The sequence below is a fragment of the Phyllostomus hastatus genome, unplaced genomic scaffold, assembly GCF_019186645.2.
Source record: "Phyllostomus hastatus isolate PE091 unplaced genomic scaffold, TTU_PhHast_1.1 phas_contig_40, whole genome shotgun sequence".
NCBI lineage: Eukaryota > Metazoa > Chordata > Mammalia > Chiroptera > Phyllostomidae > Phyllostomus > Phyllostomus hastatus.
This window is the reverse complement of record NW_025333872.1, coordinates 40,367,309-40,389,314: the sequence shown is the minus strand read 5'-3', so window position 1 is coordinate 40,389,314 and position 22,006 is coordinate 40,367,309. Positions and strand designations below refer to the sequence as shown.

Here is a 22,006-nt window from a genome sequence, read left to right as displayed (position 1 = left end):
TCTTAAAATTAACACAGTTGTTGGTGCAAACATTGTGATCAGGACTGCTGATCTTTCAGGTGCCGAACAATTTTATAAAATAAGAATAACTATATTTGCCTATTGTCTCAAAATAATGTAAAAAAATAAGACAAAACAGTACAAAACATCTTTTATTACCGAATAAATGACAGGAACAAATAAGCCAGATATGATATCTATGATCATCCGATAATAAGGCATTTACACGGATAGTTTTGTATTGGACTAGTGAAAACTTACATAGGCAAAGGACTGGTGATAATTTTTTACATAAATCACTTCTTTTTATTCATGCTGTATTTGATTCTTATTCTAGGTACCTGATTAAAAGCACAACTTTAAGGGAATAAAGTTTTCTCTGCTAACAAAATGGGTCCAACATCTATTCCCTACATTATGTCTTTATTTTTTTCTGTTCACAAGACACACACCAATATTCGACAAAGGTAATAGAATTTTTTATGACATTCGCTTTTTATCCAAAATAAAACAATTTGGTTCTGTATGTTGCTCAAATCCTATTCAGTTACAGAATGAAACTGGCTTTGCAGAATTACTAAATGGATGCAAGCAGCTACCTGGGAAGGGAAAAGTATCAAGTTCAACCAAGGATCCTGTAATCGGATACTATTACTGTTGTTTTCTCTTTAAGTCCTAAATAGGTTCCATGATCTTACTTCCTAGCCCCTCGATGTGGCAGGTTTTGTTTTTGGCACTAGTATTACCGAAATTAATGTTTCTTGGGCTGTTAGCTTCCTATTTCCTGCTTTTTAAATCACTGCGGAAGCGGTATCAGAACAACTATGTCCTAAATTTTAAAGGTCTTCCAAGCCTGCTTTTCACACTAGTTAGCTTTCCCCTCACCCAGTTTCTCAGAGCCTTTTCTTTTTCCTCTAGCTTAGTTTCTTTCACATACAAGCTGTGTGGGGGGATTTAAATTCCAACCCGGAACTCGGAATCACGCGCCTTGAATGACGGGAGTCGTAGTTTCCGCGACTCCTTCCTAATCGCTTTTCGCACAGATTCCTCCCTATACTGAAAACCTACAACTCCCAGAATGCATCTTTGGAATGTCTACTCCTGGACGCACGCACGCGCCCTGACGCCGCAGGATTTGAATCGGCGGCGTTGTTATTGACGCCATATTGGGGCCGGCGGCGGGTGGAAGAGTCTTACGGAGGAGAGGGAAGTGGCTAGACGTGTTTGTTTGAGCTCCTGACGCTGCTGCTGCCTTGCAATCTCTCCTCATCGACCGCCGGTCTCAAGCTTCTGTCCTTACTCGGGCGTTTTAGGAGCCACATTCCAGCCTTACGCCTCACGGGGCTGGTATCGACTGCCAAAGGGAGCCGGTTTCAGCGCGGGAGCGCCTCCGGCACGGCGCAAAGCTCGAACGGACGGCGGGGGCGCCCGGAGCTTCTCCCGGGGGATCCGCTCCTGAGGAGGCGCAAGAGCCCCCCTGACGCGGCTGGCGTGAGCTGTCGACACCGCCCCTCCTGCTCTCTCCTGTGCCTGCCCCGGCCACTGCCCCTGCCGCGGAGGCAGCAGCGGCTCCCCTCACCTCACAGGCGCTTCGACACCCGCCTTTCTGCTCTTGAGCCCGTTGGTTAGCCTCTCCTCGAGTCCTCGCCCTTCTTTCCCGTCACCCCTTCTCAGCCTCACCCCTCACCGAGCCCGGCACCTCGGCCCCTCCGGCCATGGCGTGCGGAGCCACTCTGAAAAGGACTCTGGATTTCGACCCGCTGCTGAGTCCGGCGTCCCCGAAGAGGAGGCGTTGTGCGCCATTGTCGGCGCCCACCTCGGCCACAGCCTCCCCGTCGTCTGCGGCCGCGGCCACCGCCGCCTCCTTCTCGGCCGCCGCCGCCGCCTCGCCCCAGAAGTATCTCCGAATGGAGCCGTCCCCATTCGGCGACGTCTCGTCCCGCCTCACCACAGGTGGGACTCGGCCCCGCGGTCGTGGGGTGGGCAAGTGGGGTTCCGGGGCGCGGGTTGCGGCCGCAGTGGTGGGGGTGTAGAACTGGCCCTAGTTAGTAAAGTGGTCGGGCGACCACATTTTTTTTTAACTCCTTCAGCTTCCGAGACACAATGGAAATGGCCTGGTATGAAGGGGCCTGAGAGAGGGGGGTCGGGAAGTGGGGTGGGTAGGGGCTGTGCCTTGCCGGGTATTGTGGGGAAGAGGAAGATCCTTTTCTTTGGGTCGAATAACTGGAGTTGAGTATTTCCGTAGTCGGGAGACCCCAGCGGAAATGATCATAGAGGACAATATTATTCGTAAATTTAAGCGAGAGAAGAGTCACATTTCACGCGAATCTCGATGTCTGTCTCCTCGAATCAGTTGGTTGCAGCTTTTAGCTGTGGAGCTGGGTGATTTCAGGCGAGGCGGCAGCCCGTCCTCCAGTTCAGACATGGCTGATTTTAGTACAGAGGTGGTGGGGGGTGGGGATGGATGTCATTGGGGCGAGATCTAGGCCTGTCATTAATCACCCACAAGAACGCCACTTTGGCTGAGTCAAGACCTGTTTTCCTAGCAGGGTCAACAACAAAGAAAATGCTCTTCCCTAGTCCTGTAATATGATCACACTACACTCAGACCTGAGAATTGGGGAACTTGAACTTTTAACGAAAAGCAAAATTGTATTGAAAATTGGGGCTGAGTGGTTGCTTTCAGTTGGAATTGCTTTATTTCTGCCCAACAGAGTATGTTGGGGAAAGCCTAGGCCTTGAGAATAATAAATTAACCTAAGATTCCAAGGGACTTAAAAGACTGTTACTGCTTTTTCATCTTGAAACATTTCCTGAAAGTGACTAGGAAAAGGCCTTTTGGCTTTGTACACATGTGTATGCCATTTTTTGTACTTTGAAAACCCTTGTGTGCCTCTGTCACAGTCCTAGGATAGGCTTTTGTGGACCGGTGGTATAAATCTGTTCTCTTTGTGTTTCAATAATATGACCTATAGACAAAACCTTTTAATAGCTTGATTTAGATGTTTTGTTATCTGTAGTTTAAAAATATATATCTGTGGGCATGTTAAGTAACTTCCATTTGGAATTTAATTTTGGGTTTGTTTAGATCAGATTTTAAAATATCCTTTCCCGAATAGTACGGGACTTCCTTTTATTCACCCATTGAATATTTCATTTAACTTAAGTATACACTATTGTAGAGTTGTCAGTTTTCAGAGGAATTTCCACTTATTAAACTGTCTTCTATATAAAGGCACTTATTGGTTTATTGTTAGGCTTTACAATAAAACGATTAAAAATGAGCTCCTACTGATGAGCATTATTTTTAGAGTGTGTCTTTTTAGTAAAACCATTGAAAGTTGAAATGATACCATAGTATCTGTACTTAACTAATTAGGCCACTTAAAAATAGCTCTAGCTAGCCAGCAATAAGTTTGAGTCCACAGGGTGAGTTAATACAGTGTTAGGTTTGGGAGTTAAAGTATATCTCAATGCTAAAATAGTCTTGAGCACATATGTGGTAAATCTGCCAGGGATAGGGTTATAGCATTTGTCCTCGCTTTAAAAGGAACTTACTCAGAAAGAATTGTGATCCTTGGCAAATTTGTCATTTCATTAATATATCTGTAGCATTGGCTAATACATTTAGCTTCACATTATCTCAAATTTCAATTAACTGGATAGTAAAAATGATTGGAATTGTTAAACCTGCTGATTCAGATTTACATTTTCCAAACTATTGTTGTCTTCTGTTCTTTGAGATGTTTTTGACCTATACTCCTGAGGGTTGATTATATCCTGGACTGGAAAATCACACCATAATTGAATTTTATTGAGTTTGCTAATAGTTATTTAGCTGTTAGAATTGATTTAAATATTGACATAAAAAGTTGACTTGAGAAAAGCAGCTAAAACTGTTAGTTTTGAGTTACTGAAATTTGCTTTTTCTAACTAATTTTAAATGACATTTTACATGTAGTTTGGTTTTGTGTTTTCATGGCCAGTTTGGGGCATGTTGCTGTGTGGTCTTTGTAATAACGTTGTCATAATGGGAGCTGCAGTGTTGTGCAGGTATGAAAGCGCTTCCTAGTTTTCTTGTCACCAAACTTGGAAATAGTTTTTCCAAGCACCTAAATATTAGGTTCCTATTTTAAACAGTGGTGATTTTTAAGCTTTACAAAAGTGAATACCCATATATCTTTAGCTGAAGTAAATAGCTAGGATGGAAATGGAAAGTAACTTACCAAATTGAGGTTGGGACTCTGTGGGAACTATTTTCCTTTCATTTCTGATAAACTCAAATGTAATTTAAAGAATTTAGAGCTAGAGTACTGAAGTTCTTTTTTTTTTTCCAAAGCATGTATATGTAATTTATCATTAGCATCTCCTGATGTGTAGCTGAAGTCATACTGCAGTTTTACTAGTAGTTTCAGGAAAGTGGATGACTGTTTTAAACCCCAATTTATTTTAGTCATCCCAGGTGATTCTGAAGTTTGACTTGATTATTATTTAAATCAATATTTTTCAGACTTTTGCACCATATACCAGGAAAGAGGAAAGGGGCTGGCAAATAAAGTTTTATTGGAACACAGCTAACCCCCGCCTTTTTTTTTTTTTTAAAGTATTGTTTATTGCAGGCTGTAATAGTTTGAGTAGTTGTGACAGGGACTGTTTTTTTCTCAGAGCTCAAATATTTACTGTCTGATCCTTTACAGAAAAAGTTTGGATATCTCTGGTCTAAAGTGTTAGCAGTTAATAATACTATGGATGTGAGAAAGGAAAATTGAATAAGGAATGGGGGTGGGGGAAGCATTGACTATAATGGGGGAAATGAATGCCTCTAGTAGCTGTATCAGCACTCACCCTGGTAAGTTAGTTGAAAACATTCAAAGGATTCTATTCTGGGCTTGTTTTTGAAACATCTCAGAATATTAGCATTTAGCCATGACATTCTCAAAAGCAAAATTATTTTAATAAAACCAAAGTATGCAACATTACGAGACTGGCAGTCAAATGCAACACATTATTTTTCATAAATTATGTAGTAAATGAATGAATTGTCTGGTGAAGAGTTCTTTCTGTGAATGTGAACCTATTTGTGAGTTTGTTGGGCACTTTTGTGCACATTGTCTTGTTACCATTGCCCTAGTCTGCTTTAGGAATTGAGTTGAATGAAGAGTTAAATTCCACTGGAAGAACTCATTGTATTTGCTGGAAACTTGCCATTAAAAATGGAAATCGCAGCTTGTGAATGGGGAAGGGTTTGCATTGATGCATGCCTGCAGAGACACCAGCTGGCTTAAATGAAGTATAAATGGTTCTAGGCAAACAAATGAGATTCTGTTGCAGGAGGCAGCATTTCACGTCAGATGTAATTTATATTGAACCAGAAGTGTTTTTAATATTTTGTGGTTATTTAGACAGCTGTTAAGTTGCTTCTACTTTCTCAGTGAATTTGGCAAATAAAGTGTTTTTATGGTCTTTGTACTTGGGATTTTAAACTTGGTTTTTTATTTAGGGCTGTGTATGTAGCTTCAATTATTTCATAGTTCCATGAATTAGCGCATCTAAGAATTCTGTAAATTTATGGCCATTAAAAGCAAAGTGTAATTTTCATTATTGAGCTATTTTGTTTTGAAAGTAGAAAAATAAAGCTTAACTTGAACATAGAAACACACTGGATAAGCATGGCTAGATCAGAGAGAAGTTAGCCCTTTGGGTATAGATGCTGCTAGTTACCATGCTTGCCACAGAACTATAATCTGGGGTGTAAAGGAGAATAGTTTCTTCAGTCCTTAAATGGCCTTATGGGAAACACAGTATACTGTGTATTACTCGAGTAGGTCTTTCCTTAGTGTTTAGGAAAGACACAATAGCAATACTTATGTTTGAAAGGTTGAGAATAAGAGGTTTAGTGGAAGTGCTTGGTTTTGTGTGATTTTCCTCTTTGAAAAGAAACTTTTGGCTTTCCTTCAGAATAATAGCATGGGTTAAGTTTGGATTTATTCAATAGTTGGTTTGTGAAACTAGATAATGGTTTTAGGGGTGAGTCTTTTCAAGTGCCTATAACTGAACTAACTAGCAATTTATAATCCCCGCAATCTTGGTGTTAACACTGCTAGTATTGACTCACAATATGTTCTCTGAATATATGAAACTGGTGAGTTTCTTTTCTTTGAGAAGACTTCCTACTTTCGAAAACGTATGAATGGTGACATGCTTGCTTGGTCAAGCCTGTATGAACCAATTTGGCATCTGCAGACGGTAAACAGGTATTCACAAATGAATTTAGTTCAAGAGATTTATCTTTAATTTTACAAGAGTGTTGTAGGGGTTCTAGAACTTGGCTTACCAACCTTTTTCAACTTCTAAATGCACCTGAGAAATGTGATCCATCAGCAGCATTCTGTAACGGTAAGACTTATTAACAGGAATGCCCCCTGGATTTTGAGGTGGGTCACATGGGTCTTACATAATTTGAAAATAACTGCAAAGTTGTTATTCTCTGCCAAGCTACCCTTCTTAATTAATGTCTTACCACAAAGTTTAAAATGGTAAATTAATCAAGCCTTGGCATTTTCCAAGGTTCTTGGAGATGCTGAAGTTTTCCTAAAAATGTCCTTTCAGTTCTACCCCTCCTTCTGTACCAATTTTTAAAGACTTTTGTGACAACATGGCTATAATATGTGATCATATATATTTTAAATTGTGATGCAGAAAATGTAGTGATAATAAATTACCGCAGTTTAAGATTTTGAACAATACTTTTCCTTAGCATTTGAAATATACTTATTATTCTCTTATGTTTCTGGACAATGATGGTATACATTGATTATGTGTATTAATAATATTTGAAATAGCCCCATTCACAAAGATTATCATTTTCAGAGATTGGCTTATTTGAAGAAACACATCTTTAAAGATTTTACATTATTTTTTAGGAGAAAAAATTTTGTATTATGAAGTTCTGATCTTTTATTTCTAAAAGAAGTGAATTATTTTAAGTTACAGCAAATTTCTCACATAAGATGTTGTAACTATAATATATTGTTCAGGGAGATTATCCTTGAATGTAAATTAAAATTATAGTGTATGATAAGCTGCCAGGTTTGATATTTATTTTGATAGAGTTTTGCAGTATGCCAGATTGTGTAGTCTTCCTTCTGATAAGTTCTTTCAGGGGTAGTAGTAATAGATTTTTAACGTTCTTGGACTAGAAAAACAGCTCATAATAAATATACTTGTAGTTTGTCTTGGAGTATAACTTAATTTCTTCCTCCCTTTAAAAATCCGTGTTTTTCTGCCACAGTCCTCATATGCCAGGTCATCCTGGCATGTTCTAGTGCTTTACAACATTTTGATTTAATTAAAATTGAAATCTTTCCAATAATGTAATTTTGGGATCTGACCTAATTTTTAATTTATATATCTGTGTAAGTATCCAATTTTTCTGAACATTATTTAAAAATCTAAATATTTGTTCTAGAAGTCATTTGCTTTAGTTTTTACAAACCTCCTTTGAGTTTCAGGTACTGTGCTGTTAGGCAAAGAAAAGACAAAGTCTTTGGAGGGATTGCTGGTAAAGCCACCCCTGCTAATACTTGATTAGCTGGCTAAACTTGAATAAAAAATACGGTAATCTTTATTATTTATCAATATGCCTATTTTAATTTCCTGTGCACATTTATACACGTTGGCGTTATTTTCACCTTTGGCAGCCCAAGAATTGGGTTACTGGACTAAATCACATGTTTACTGCTTTTGAAATCTTAAAGAAAAAGTTTGTCTTCTTTTTTTTTTTAAGATTTTATTTATTTATAGAGGGGAGGGGGGAGAGGCGAGAGGCATCAATGTGCGGTTGTTGGGGGCCGTGGCCTGCAATCCAGGCATGTTGCCCTGACTGGGAATCGAACCTGCGATGCTTTGGTTCGCAGCCCGCACTCAATCCACTAGCTACACCAGCCAGGGCTAAAAGTTTTTTTAAGTGAGCGTTGACCCTTGTTTATTGGCTGTTTCTGAAATTGTTTCAGTCTTTGATGTGTAGTCTGACTTTGGTTTAGCATTCATTTTCATTAATGTTAATTCTTAGAAAACTCCTCCAAAAAATCAATCTGAAATTAAAGTTTAGAGGGAGGGATCTGGGATCTTAGAGAGTTGATTTTCTTTCTTTTGCCTCCTTTTTTTTTTTTTTAAAGAAAAGTATTGTTGGTCCTGGCTGGTGTGGCTCAGTGGATTGAGCGTGGGCCTGCCAACCAAAGGTTTTGCCAGTTTGATTCCTAGTCAGGGTACATGCCTGGGTTGCATGCAGGCTAGATCCCCTGTTGGGGACACATAATGGGCAATCCTTCCCTTCCCCTCTCTCTAAATATAAATAAAATCTTTTTTTTTTAAAGTATTGTTGCGTTAATCTAGCAATTGAAGGACAGAACATAGAGTGGAATTTGAAAGATTGTAGAAAGCCCATTTTTAAAACATTACTGTTCCTGAAATTTGCCCTTCGTTACGGAGGATTACCTTGTTCTAATGCTGAAGTATTCTCTGGAACAAAAACTTTTCTAAGTATATTATTGGTTTCAAGTATAGGAGGTTTTGGGTTTCTATGACAGCTGTTGCTCACTGTAACAACCCATCCATCGCCCAAGGTGAAAATACGTACATTATCAGAGGCTGGCATTGTAATCAGTACTGCATGGCAATGCTGATCTACCAATTTAGAACACTTCCTCACTTTCAGAACACCAATAAAACATTCTGGTCAGATGTCGATGCCTATCCTGAAAGGAAGTGATTTAGAGACTCTTGCAGCATTTCCTTAAGTATCTGAATATAACATGAAGTTAAACTTTTTTTTTAAGATTTCATTTATTTATTTTAGAGAGAGGAAGGGAGGGAGAAGAACATCAATATGCAGTTGCCTCTCATAGGTTCCTTGTTGGGGACCTGGCCTGCAACCTAGCCATGTGCCCTGACTGGGAATTGAACCCAATGGCCCTTTCTTTTGCAGGCCAGCGCTCAGTCCACTGAGCAACACCAGCCAAAGTTAAACTTAAGAATTCCTTAGTTCTGTGTTCAGCTCCACTTCTGTCCAGCTTAATAGTCTCTAAGCAATCATCTCTGGCTTCTTCAGTTTGCCCTCACAGGGGACTCGAATATGTTTAGTTCATACCATTCCTCTCAGCTTGGGCCATTGAGAATTTGGACCTTCTCAGTAGCCTTCCCCACTTAGATAAGTCATAATTTTTGTGAAATGTTGATCTTAAAATATTCATGACTAATTTATAAAATATATGAGATAAGTAAAAGATATCTGTGGGCTTCCAACCTGGTGTGGGGTGCCTTCTGGTATAGGGGTGGTAATGTCATATAATGAGTCTCCAATGAAGTTCAAATTGATTTACAGAGTATTTTCTTGCTGGGGAGGGATATGTCTACCATAGAACTAGGATAGCTGTGTGAGAGTGGAAGTGATTTCATACACCTTACGTCTATTTAAATTGAATACTTGGTCACTGCTTTTCTTTTCCCCTCCATTTCCTGGTATGGCCAATAATTAATAAACCAGCCAGTTTTCTTTCTAATTGCCACAGTAGTGGAGTTAATTATTTTAAGCAGTGGATGGAAACTTAAATGCCCATAGTTCCAGGCAAGTAATATAAATAAATGACTGAAGTAAAGTAGTTGAGAACCAGTGTATTCAACCATGCTACTGACCAGCAGCATCACCTGGAAACTCATTAAAAACACAGAGTCTGAGGCTCCATTCCTCAGTTTCCATTAAAAGGGAAAAAAAATTCCCAGGTGATTTATGTGTGCCCTTGAAGTTAAAAGCATTTGAGAACTTAAGACCAAAAGGTAGCGGCCATTCTTCACCTGAATTTTACCATATCCAATTCCTTCTCCACCCAGCAGTGGCTTAAAAGCCTGACTTTTAATGTAAAATGCCCAACTTTTAAATGTTGGCCACAGATTCACATTTGTTTGTCAAAAAATACTCAAGCTAGATATGTCTTTAGCCTGTGAATCATCAGTGTGCAACCTACCAGAGTACTATGGATGTGTGTGCGCGTGGTTGGGTGCCCTTGTAACTTGTGTTGTAGAAGACTGGTTGGTTCTTTAGTGTGATTGTGCTGTCCTGGAGTCCTCCTCAGGGAGCCTTGCTCTCTGTCCTTCCAGGCTTCCAAGTCATACCTTCATGGCCATGGTTAATTGGAATTGAAGCTGGACTTTCTCCCTTGGCACTAAAGGTGCTTTGAACATGCATGTTTGGGGTTTGGATTTGCATGGTTCAATTTCCTCTTTTCCCTGTTTACTGTTTTTTCTGTTATTACTCTTTATTTTTCTAGCTTGTAAGCTATTTGAAGACATACTTAGAGATATTAAAGAGCTAACCAGCGAAAGCAACAGGGGTAACATATCCCTGTGGAATCTAGTTTAATGTAAAATAGAAGTGTGGGGAGGAGATATCTGCTGATTGAGCATTGCTGGGCTCTTTGCATTCATGATGCCCATTGTGCAATTTGTGAAATTATACTTACCGCCTGCAGGGTTTTAACAGATTGAGTCATTTCAAATAAATAATTATTGGTTATTATAGTACCAATGAAATAATAGAATTTGACCTGTAGTGATTAAAGTTTTTCTTCCTCTTGGAGATCAATGAATGCTTCTTAACCCAGTAGGATATCATATAACGTAAATTTTAAAATACTGTAGGTAATAATACCCTAATGTTTATATAATTGTGTGCAACTATATTATGTTGTTAGGATTCATGCTAATCCAAATAGAAATTAAAACTGTAGTATAACTTCACAATTTTGTGTTAAGATTTGGTTCCAGGCCCCTTTGACAGCAATAATTTTTAAGTGAATTAAAAATGGCATCAGCACATTCTTTGTATTAAATAGCTCTTGGCTGGTTAAGAACATTGTCCATAAGGTTCCTTTGAGGTGAACATAAGAGCTGTTTTTGAACAGATGATCATGGGGAAAATAGTTGATTTACAAAGATGGGTCTCCACAGCATCTTGTAATTGAGTGTTTTAATGTATAAAGTAGGCATGACAATGTCTAATATGTAGTTCAGAGTTTTAGATTTGGTCTGTCATTTTATTTGGAATATTTTCTTAATTTTAGGCCTTAATGGCTACTGCCTGTTTGTACACGTTTTCCATTATTACATTTGTGTTCCTGCTTAGTGCTGACAGACCTTCAAGATCTGTTTTATTTATGTTAATCCCACTGTTTGAGTTATCTGTCTAAATGAACTTTCATTTTGTTTTTTCAAAGATATAGCATAGAAAAATTAGCATATAAAGTGAAATAAAAGGGTTTTATAATACACCTAAGCTTAAAACTTAATGAAATTTAATGTTTGATCTATTTTAGTATTTGTATGATGTCAGAAGGAAAACAGTAAGTCTTATTTTAGTTGGGACCAAAGTTTACAGTGTCAGAGTTTTAGACATTTTATGGACTTCAGGAAAAAGAGACTTGATTCCTCACCTCCACAAATTTTGTTCTCCTTAAACACATTTTTAGTTACTTCTAATTCAGTATTTCTCCTTTTGCTCTCAATCTCATCTTAATGCTGTTTCTCTTAACTTTTTCAACTAAGTTATTTTTTCTTATCCTATCAGCTTTTTCCTGTTTATATTTCTGACTATTCATTGTGTACATACAGGCTTTCTCAAGTAATCAGTGGCAACTAAGAAAAGTTAAACAATTTGAAAATAGGTTCTATTCTTTGAAGCCAGGCTTTTTCTTCTCACATTTACTTAGGTTTTCAGTTGTTTGGGGTTTTTCTTTGTTGTTGTCATCATCCTTTTTTATTCCAAAGAAGTTTGGCTCATTGATAATCTACTACTATTTGTTAAAGGAGAATTTTACTTGCGTAAAATTAAATCTAGTAAATAGCATTTACTAGATTTGGGAAAGAAAATGCTATTACAAGTCATAGAATTTGCTAAGACTGATTTTTTACTTAATCTAATACAGTGGAAGAAAAGTCTTAGCAGCATGCTATTATAAAAGACTGATGTACCCTGGCTGGCATAGCTCAGTGGATTGAGCGCGGGCTGCGAACCAAAATGTCAAACCAAACTTGTCAAATGTCGCAGGTTCAATTCCCAGTCAGGATACATGCCGGGGTTGCAGGCCATGACCCCCAGCAACTGCACATTGATGTTTCTATCTCCCTCCCTTCCGTCTCAATAAATAAATAAATAAATAAATAAATAAATAAATAAATAAATAATTTTTTTTAAAAGACTAATGTAGTTTTTAGGATCTTGAAAAGGGGATGTATAACCAGTTGTTGTGTAGATCAGCATGAAGGTAACTGCATATTTTGCTCTAAGCAATTTGCTGCAGATCCAATATGTGCTTTATGGTCAGGTATAAAAAGCTGCTTGATTAAAACTCAAATGTGCAACTGATCATGTAAGGGAATCTTTGGCTTTTTCTTTAATGGACTGCAAATTGTGTTGCCAGCATAGTGACATATATTACATGTACTTGAAATAAAATGTTACTTCCTAGTTTGATAAGAGATGGCTAACTTTAAGTAGTTTATGACTAAGTGGACATAGGTATTTTATTGATGTACGGAAGTACATTTATTGATGTACTAGCTGCCTTTATGCAGCTAGTATGGAAGCAACTTAACTCAGGCAAATACCTAGGTTGAGCTTACAGTGTGAATTGAATCTGGGGCAATTTCTTGAGTTAATCAGATTCAAAATTGCTTATACTTTTGAACTGAGATAAGTTGAGTTTGAGGCTTGCAGTTAGCTATTGGCTACTTGCTACTTGTGTTGCTAAGATCCCAGTCAAGTTAAATTGGACCATTCACTGCGTAACAGTGTTAATCACATGTTACCAGTATTAGAACATTTGAGGGCACGGTGAGGCTTAGATGGCATAGTTGCATCCTGTTAGATGTAGAAAGCAGTGCAGGCAATGGCATTCAGAATTCTTCAGCTCTTTACCTGACAATAGCAAGTGTTGCCAAAGATGTAGAGCAGCTGGAATTTTTGTTGTTGGTGGGAATACAAACTGGTGTAAGTACTCTGGAAAATGGTTTGGCAATTTCTCATAAAGTAAAGCCATGCACTTACCATATAATTTAAGCCATCCAGTCCCACTCTTAGGTATTTGCTCACCCATAGACTTGTACCTGAATATTCTTGATAGTCTTGTTGATAATAGCCCCAAATTGGAAACAATTCAAATGCCCATTAAAAGGAGAATGGATAAGTTATGGTGCACACACACACACACTCTCTCTCACACTCATTGTAATACTGCTCATTAATAAAAAAGGAATTGCTGATTCATACAGTATCATTGCTGAATGAAAGAAGTCAGACACAAAAATGTTATGATTCCATTTATATGACGTTTTAGAAAAGGCAAAACTTATATGGTGGCAGTAGGTTAGTAGTGGCAGTGATGAAGGTGGTGAATAGAAGCACTGGGAGTGATACGGAGTTCTTATGAGTGTAGTGGTTCCAAGATGGTATGCACTTGTCAGAACTTACCAAATTATACATTTAAGGTGAATTTATTTGTAAATTACACTTTAAAATTCCTTAGCTTGTTTGATGCTTCTTAAGATGTTATGAAGGCTTATAAAGCTAAAATTTTTAAAGTTTGAACATATCTTAGTCCTACTTTAGATTTTTTTTTTTTTTTTTGAGGCTGTCAAATGAATGGTTTGTTACAACTGTTTTGGTACATCTTAGTTTTGCTTTGTTAGATTTTTGTGAAGCGAAAAGAAGACTCCAGTAATCTGAGAACAGCTGTGTGGTGATCAAAGAATAAGTTATACAGAAGATGTTAAAGGTCAAGTTACTCTGCTGTAGTACATTTGAAATCTCAGGTTGTGTATAAACGTTAGGATACTTTGGCACTTTTGATCAGGATGATGGTAGCTTTCACCAGGAAGTGATAAATGAATGAGATCAAACCATCATAACGTTGAAACCTTTTAGATATTGATTGCTACTGAAAGAGTTACTAAAAAATAAGGATATGTGAACTTGTCCTGATTGGTATAGAATGTTGCCCAGTTTTATTGGATACCTCTGTGAACCTTAGGAAATCCATTTGTATAAAGGTGCATAATTGTTCAAATAGCCGTTTTATTTTACAGTGGTAACTTGGTTTTTAAATTACAAACTAGTTCAATTCAATGGAAAAGGACTGAAAACTTTCATATAAGTAAATGTTAATATTCTGGAAAATGTTAAATATAGCTCAAGCATTCCTCACGCAGCCACCCTAAAAGTTAATTATTCCAAAATGTGATTTTGTATTTACACTGCACATTCACATATATGTAAACAGGTTTGTTTACACAAAATTTACATAAACAGTTCTGGCTAGTGTGGCTTAGCTGGAGCATTGTCCTGTAAACTGAAAGGTCATGGGTTTGGTTCTGGGTCAGGGCACATGTCTAGGTTGCAGGTTTGGTCTCTGGTCAGGTCATGTACAAGAGACAACCCATCCACATTTCTTCTCCCTCTCGCTTCACCTCTCTCTAAAAGCATAGTCTCAGGTGACGATAAAAAAATTTGTTTGACATAAATGGAATCTTCACTGAGTATATCTTTTGAAGTTTATTTTCTTCCCCGATTTTCAGTTAAAATAATGGCTTAATCTAAAATATTCATGGGGCTGATTGATGAACCCTCAGTTTATTTCTCAAAACCCTTAACAGTTCATACCAGGGAAGCAATATAAGGTAAGAAAAGGAATTAAGTATATGCCTAAGAAAACCACTAGTATGGAACATTTTAAAGAAGGATTGTTCTCTTCTTACAAAAATATTTAGTCTTCAGTTGTGTTTTTAGTTCATGTTTAAATCAATGCAGCATTGTAGAATTGATTGTTAAAGTTATAGCCTATTACATTTATGAATCATATTACCTGTTATATTACCACAGTAACTTTTAATTCTTGTTTAATTTTGTTTTGGATTGAGATTACTAACTTTTTGGTTTGGGATATACTGTAGATCCTCAATTAACATCATTGACATACAACTAAACCAGTTTACCATAGGCTAATTGATATAAACAGGACTTAAGTTTCTATGACATCTATGTTATAAAAAGAAACAGACATCAAATAAAATGATGTTATTCCAGGACCTGTTGCAGTTTCAGATGGATAGCCTGTTAATTTAGAAGCTGTGGTCGTTGTGAGAAAGTCTGTTTGGAGGGTCGTGGAAACCTTAGGGATTTTCTAGAGAGGCTAAATGGTAATTTTTGAATTAGAAATCATTCTAAAATGAGTCATACTGGCCTAAAAGATATGCTTTATATAATTTTACCCATTTCCATGGTTGTGGTTGACGACAATGGCACAGTGGTGTAGTAGTTCTTAGTGAGTGCCTATAATGTACCAGGCAGGTACTTTAAATGGGTTTTTACCCCCAAGGGTCAGAACAAAAGTTTGCTGTTAATGCTTTAATACTCATAGTTTCTGTTGAGCTTAATGTTAATGGCTGTGACCATTTAATGTTTGATAGTTTTTTAGTTCCTATGTGTTCTGTCATTTTGCTGACCTACTGTCACATCTGACTTAATTTTTGTGTAATTTTGCTTTGGGTTGGAATTAACTCCTTGAAATGTACAGTAAGTGCTCACTTCACATCATTGACAGGTTCTGTGACATTAAGTGAAATGACATGACAAAACCCCTCTTAACATAAGCTAGTTTCTATAAACAACCTTTTTCTTTTTTAAACTTGGAAGTTTATCCTGCCATATTTTAATTTTTTTTCTTTTAGAGCAAATTCTGTACAACATAAAACAAGAGTATAAACGCATGCAGAAGAGAAGACATTTAGAAACTAGTTTCCAGCAGACAGACCCGTGTTGTACTTCTGATGCACAGCCACATGGATTTCTTCTCAGTGGACCAGCTTCACCAGGTAATGATAAACTTAAGTGAAAGAAAATGTTATTTAGTATGGGTGGGGAAAAAGTAATCCTTTAATCACTTAGGCTCGTATATCTCCCTTTGATTTTTTAAAAAACATTTATACAAGAAATGCATGATCTCTTAAATATGGTACAAAATAAGTAATTGCCACAGGATTCCCCTTACCCAAAGACAACCACCTGTATGTAATACGCCCAAGTGTACTTCCTCATGAGTGCTATGATTTGCAGCCTCCATTAAAGAAATAACAATATACCATGTGCTTCTCATAGCTGAGTACTATGCCATTTTATGGATTTCTAATAATTATTTAACCATTAATGAATTAGACTCTGAATTTCTGCTGTTGCAATACTACAGAATTGTTTTTGTACATGTACCCTAATTCAGTTGTCCTGTTTAGATAGATTCCTAAAAGTGGATTATTTTGACCCAGTGGTGTTGTTTACCTACCTTTTGTTGGAGGGAGTAGTTTGCAAATAACACTTTTTTAAAGGGGGGGAAATGAGGACTATTTGAAGTGAAGGGCAAGTAAAGTTTCTAACTGGAAAAACCATCAAAAGGGGCTCCTACCTTTAGTAAAGTTCTCAGCAAAATAGTTTTTCTTCTGACAGTAGTTGCCTGCCTGTTTTCTCTTCCCTTCCAGCAGGGATAGGAAAATGGGGCAGAATAAAAAAACAGATAGTAAAGGGCTACAGAAAAAATAGGGACATCAGATTATATTAGGAAACATGAACTTGTTTAAAACCAAATTCTGTAGTACTCCTGCCAATTTGGAAAGCCAGGTATAAGTGGGTAAAATGTGGTATAAGGAGCTGAGGGTAGAGGGTAGTATTGACTTGTATCCACAGGAAACTAAGATTATCATCATTCAGTAGTCAGTTTATTTTGTAGATTAACTGGCAGGTTCAATTAACAAAGCTGGGAATTTTAAAGTAAATAAAGACAGCCTTAGTGTGGTTATGATGGTCTATTTTTAGGTGGTATAAATAAAGCTCAGGATACTTTATTCTCACTATAGACAAGCATAAGAAGTGAAGTTAGTTAACTGGTCCCACCCATGCAGGTTATAAGGAACAAATGAAAAGAAAGTGGAGGCTACATCAGGGAGAGATAAATAGAACAGGACAAATTACTGATAGCAAATTCGTGTATTTGTATGTGCATAAAATATTTGCAGCAGTGTTACAATGGATGACTATCAATCCCAAGTTCTCAAAAACATTAATTTCAGGTGTTCTTTTCAAGAAATGAGGAATGATTTTGGAAAATCAAATCTCTTTAAGTGGTACTTGAAGAAAAATGCATTCCTAAGAATCTTTTGTATCAAGTATCATCTGATTATGCCACAAGTGGCTTTTAGATGAATAATCTTTAAGGACTCTGAACCATTAAATTTAACATTGGATATTAGAGATATATTCTCAGTATTTTTATCAAGTGGTCTAGCTAATATCACTAATTAAAGAACAAAAAACTTTATTAAGTTTTGTCTGTATTTTGTAGTTTTCGCCGCTCATCTTCAGGCTTTTTCTCTGATATTGATTGTATGCATCTTGTTGTGTGTTTCCAGTCACACACTGAAAGATTCAAATGACAATTCTTCAGTTAGAGGACACTTTCTATGATGGCTCTAAATCGATGTTTTTTGTTGTTCATGTTATACATAGGAACTTCATCTGCAGCGTCCTCACCATTAAAGAAAGAACAGCCCTTATTCACTCTACGGCAGGTTGGGATGATCTGTGAACGTTTGTTGAAAGAACGTGAAGAGAAAGTTCGAGAAGAATATGAAGAAATACTGAACACAAAACTTGCAGGTAGGAGTTCTATTTTTTTTTTTAATATTTGGCTTTCTTTTAAAGATTTTATTTATTTATTTCTTAGGGAAGGGAGGGAGAAAGAGAGAGAAACATCAATGTGCGATTGCTGGGGGTCATGGCCTGCAACCCAGGCATGTACCCTGACTGGGAATCGAACCTGCGACACTTTGGTTCGCAGCCCACGCTCAATCCACTGAGCTACACCAGCCAGGGCTAGGAGTTCTATTTAGTCTCCCAGAACTCACTGTAACAAATGCATTATTTCCCACATACACTTCATGGCAGTTAATTTACCCTTTATGTACAGTGTTACAATATGTTTTCAAGGGAATTTTTCTGTAGCTCATGGCCCTCCTTAGTGACCTCAAGAAATGGTAGTTCTAGTCATGTAGATCAGCAGCAGTATTAGTGAACTAGATTTTTCTTTTGATGTAAATTTGATTGCATTTTTGGACTTTTTATCTTTCATGATAACTTTGCCATCAACTTTGTCTAGAAACAATCTTGAAATAATCTACCTGGCACCATGTACATCATTTTAAAGTATCAAGCTGCTACAGTTTTAATTATCCAGAAAAAATAATTGTAAAATTTGATAGCATTAAGTGCAGTGAATAAAATTTGTTATATGTGATAACTTAATTAGAATTCTCCACTCAGTTTTTTATGCCACAGATTTTACTGGAGATCAATATTAAAAGCTTTTTGATTCTTAAGGTAAATCAAGGTGCTAATGTAAGCAAGAGTGTTTGCTTAATTATATAACATCTTTTTCTGTGATATCCAATTAGGTTACTGGTGGATTTTTTTTATATCTACCAGTTTTTTAAATATATATACATCCTATTTTTATATATATTTTATATATACGTCCTATTTTTTAAAGTTTTTTTAAAGTTTTTGTCATCTTATTTCCTCCCATTGCAGTACATTTTTTATTTTTAAAAACTTAAAGTGTAATGATGTGTGTGTGTGAGAGAGAGAGAAATACCGATCTGTTATTCCACTTATCTATGCATTCCTTAGTTAACCATTGTATGTACTCTGATTAGATAGAGATCGAACCTGCAACCTTGGCGTTATCAGGACAACGCTCTAGCCAGCTGAGCTACCTGGCCAGTGTATTCAAGCCTTTTATTTTTTAATGGGTTAAGAAATATGCCTTACCCAGCCCATAAACAAGGTCATGTGATTTGGACTATAAAATGTAGGTTTTTATATACCATAATATACTATCATTATTACTGAGATTATTATGTGTCTGATTACGTGCCAACTTAGAATTGTTTCACTGCACACATTAGATTTTTTAACTTATTTGGCTCTAATTTATTAAAGAGCATTTTGCAAGTCATGTAATTCACATGTACCTTTGTTTATAGAACAATATGATGCATTCGTGAAGTTTACGCATGATCAAATAATGCGACGATATGGAGAACAGCCTGCTAGTTGTAAGTATTGCATATATGAACTAAAAATCTTGTAAGGAGATATTTATTATAATTATCTTACTAGCCTGGAGGAAATAGACAACCAATTTTACTAAGGCTTATATTTAGTAATTTAAATACCTGGGGTGGTGATTTTTCAACTTGTATGCCACAAGAGGCACACTGGTGTGCCATAAGAATTTTAAAAACATGCAGTACTTGACTAGTCAGGCACTGACCTCTTTTTCTTTCGATTGTCATTAAAAAAAAATGACAACAGCCAACACAATAGTAGCCATCTGCTATGAATGAATCAAAATTATGCCTATTTTTTTTTGTCAGATTGGCAAAATATATTTTTTGGTGTGTTGCAGAATTTTAGTATGTAGTTTATGTGTGCAATGAGATAAAAAAGAGTGAAAATTGCTAACCCAGGGCAATAGTGTGGATAAAAATCTTATGTTTTGTATTGGACTTTGCACTAATTTTCCTTTTCTCCCCCTTTAGATGTTTCATGAATCACATTTTCTGCATTTGTGGGCTGCCTTGTTCCTTGTTGAATTGTTGCGAGAGGTCCCAATTATGACATGCAGCAATGCCAATACCCCCCTGTGAATACAGGTTATTTCAGGCTTTCGTCTGTGGCAACCACTTAGGCAGCAACTGGTTTTGGAAATTTCCCTGATGTCAGTACCACCTGGATGTGGACTTTTGCTACCTGTATTTAATACCAGTGGCCTCATTTGCTGTATCATTACAATTTGGCTTCTTATATTAATATGTTTGAAAAGGATTAAAGCTGGTATTCTAAGAATATGCCCTTCAATGGTTGTGTAAATAAAACTGTAGAATGACACTTCAGATGAAGTTAGTGTGATTTTAATTGTGCACTACAACCAAGTTGTAACCAGTTATTAATACTTTAGAATGTAATCCCAGGACATTATTAAGCAAATAGCCTACAGTGCTTCCTGTGAAATAGTGAAGGAGGAGGGCATTTCTGTATTTCAGGACTTCTTGGGGTTTCAGAATGGGTTTATATAATTTTCTCTCTCCCACCCACCCCCCCCCCCTTTTGGTAGTTTTTATTTATTCTATCAGTCTTTTTAACAAATGTTTATTGCTGCATTTTTCTCCCCAGTGTATCATTGTTTTACTGCCCTTGTAGTACTGGAATTTAGTTGGAAGAATAAAACATTTACTTCTAATCTGCTTGTTTTTTAATGTACAGGTGGGTAGTATTTGAATAAAGCCAGTGTTTTAAATGTAAGCATTTTTCTAGGAATCAATGAATTTAATTTTCTCAGGAGATTTAAAAATCAGTCTTTTCATTACCATATCTAAGATTTGGGTGCTATTTTCAAAAACTGACTCTGATTTCAAATTGCTTATAACTGACTGCATGATAGTTACATAATTCATCAATTTTAACAGCTGTGGAATTTACTTCAAAGGTACCAGTTAGGATCCAAGTGTTTTGTTTTTTTTAATGATGATGTATGAAAGCATATTTAACTCGCTTTCAATACATGCTTTTCAAACAGCTTTCCTAATATGAAGTGAGTGGAAATGCTTCATTGAATTCTTCTATGAATTCTATTAGCATACTCCAATCATAAGTGTCCCAGGACATATATTTGTAATTTACATAATTTACGGAAGAAAAAGGATTTTTTTAAAAAACAACTTTTGGTCATTTTACTTTACCAATTCTTCATTAAAAACAAGGCCAAAAGAGGTATAGGGCTTTCAGAAAATCTTCAAATAATTCATATGCCCATTAAATATTTGAAAAACATTGGTACGATACAGAATGGCCATCAGTAAGGTGGGTAATTCTACCTGTTTTAATGGACATCATAATGTAAAGAATCTCAACCTCAACACTTGATCATTTGAGTCAGATCTTTTTTTTTTTTTTTTAAGATTCTGAGGGGAAGAAACACCAATAGGTTGACTTCAGTATGTGCCCTGGACCTGGCATCAAACCAGTGAGCTTTCACTTGTGACGCAACCAACTGAGCCACACTAATCAGAATTGAGCAGGATCATTCTATGTTGTGGGCTTGTCCTGTGTGTTGCAGGATGTTTAGCAGCATCTCTGGCCTTCACCACTAGATGCCAGTAGCACCCCCTCCCCCCACCCCACACTGGGACAACTAAAATGTACCTTCAGATGCTTCCAAAATGTTGGGGTAGGGGGAGGAAATGGTCCCCAGCTGAGAACCAGTGGTACAATGGGATAGCATTTTTAGGAGGAAGCAAGTAGTAAGGTAAAATCTGAAGGACTGGGAGTAGGGTGAATGCGAAGACATTTTACCCCTTAAAATCCCCCATATAAGAGCAAAATAATGGATGAATTCATGTAAATAGGCTTGTGCAAGTTTTTATAGAATTAAATTTATAGAAGAACTAGATTTACACTTGTAAGGCTAGACTAAAAGGGAAATAAATCTGAATGGAGCTGCAAGTACAGGCATACCTTGGAGACATTGTGGGTGTGGTCCCAGACCACTGTAATACACATTGCAAGGTGAGTTACACAAATTTTTTTTTATTTCCCAGTACATAATAAAGTTATTTTCACTTAGCCCAGGTTGGTGTGGCTCAGTAGACTGAGTGCCAGCCTGCAAACCAAAAACCTAATGTATATACCCAAATTAAAAAATACTTTGTTGCTAAAAATGCTAACCATCATTTTGAACCTTGAATGAGTTGTACTCATTTTACTGGTGGTAGGTATTGCCCACCACCAGCAAAATGTTGATGAAAACAATATGTGTGAAGTACAGTAAAACAAGGTATGCCTGTAATAAGT

General features: G+C 36.9%; 1 protein-coding gene across 1 annotated transcript; it reads left to right on the top strand.

Annotated features, from left to right (window-relative positions):
* The first annotated feature begins 1,153 nt into the window (after nt 1-1,153).
* Nucleotides 1,154-20,396, top strand: AKIRIN2 (akirin 2). Its single transcript, XM_045843058.1, has 5 exons — nt 1,154-1,953; nt 15,778-15,921; nt 17,603-17,752; nt 19,138-19,209; nt 19,696-20,396. Exons 1-5 carry the CDS (start codon nt 1,716-1,718, stop codon nt 19,704-19,706), a joined length of 615 nt encoding a protein of 204 aa, XP_045699014.1. The 5' UTR covers nt 1,154-1,715; the 3' UTR covers nt 19,707-20,396.
* The last annotated feature ends 1,610 nt before the right edge of the window (nt 20,397-22,006 follow it).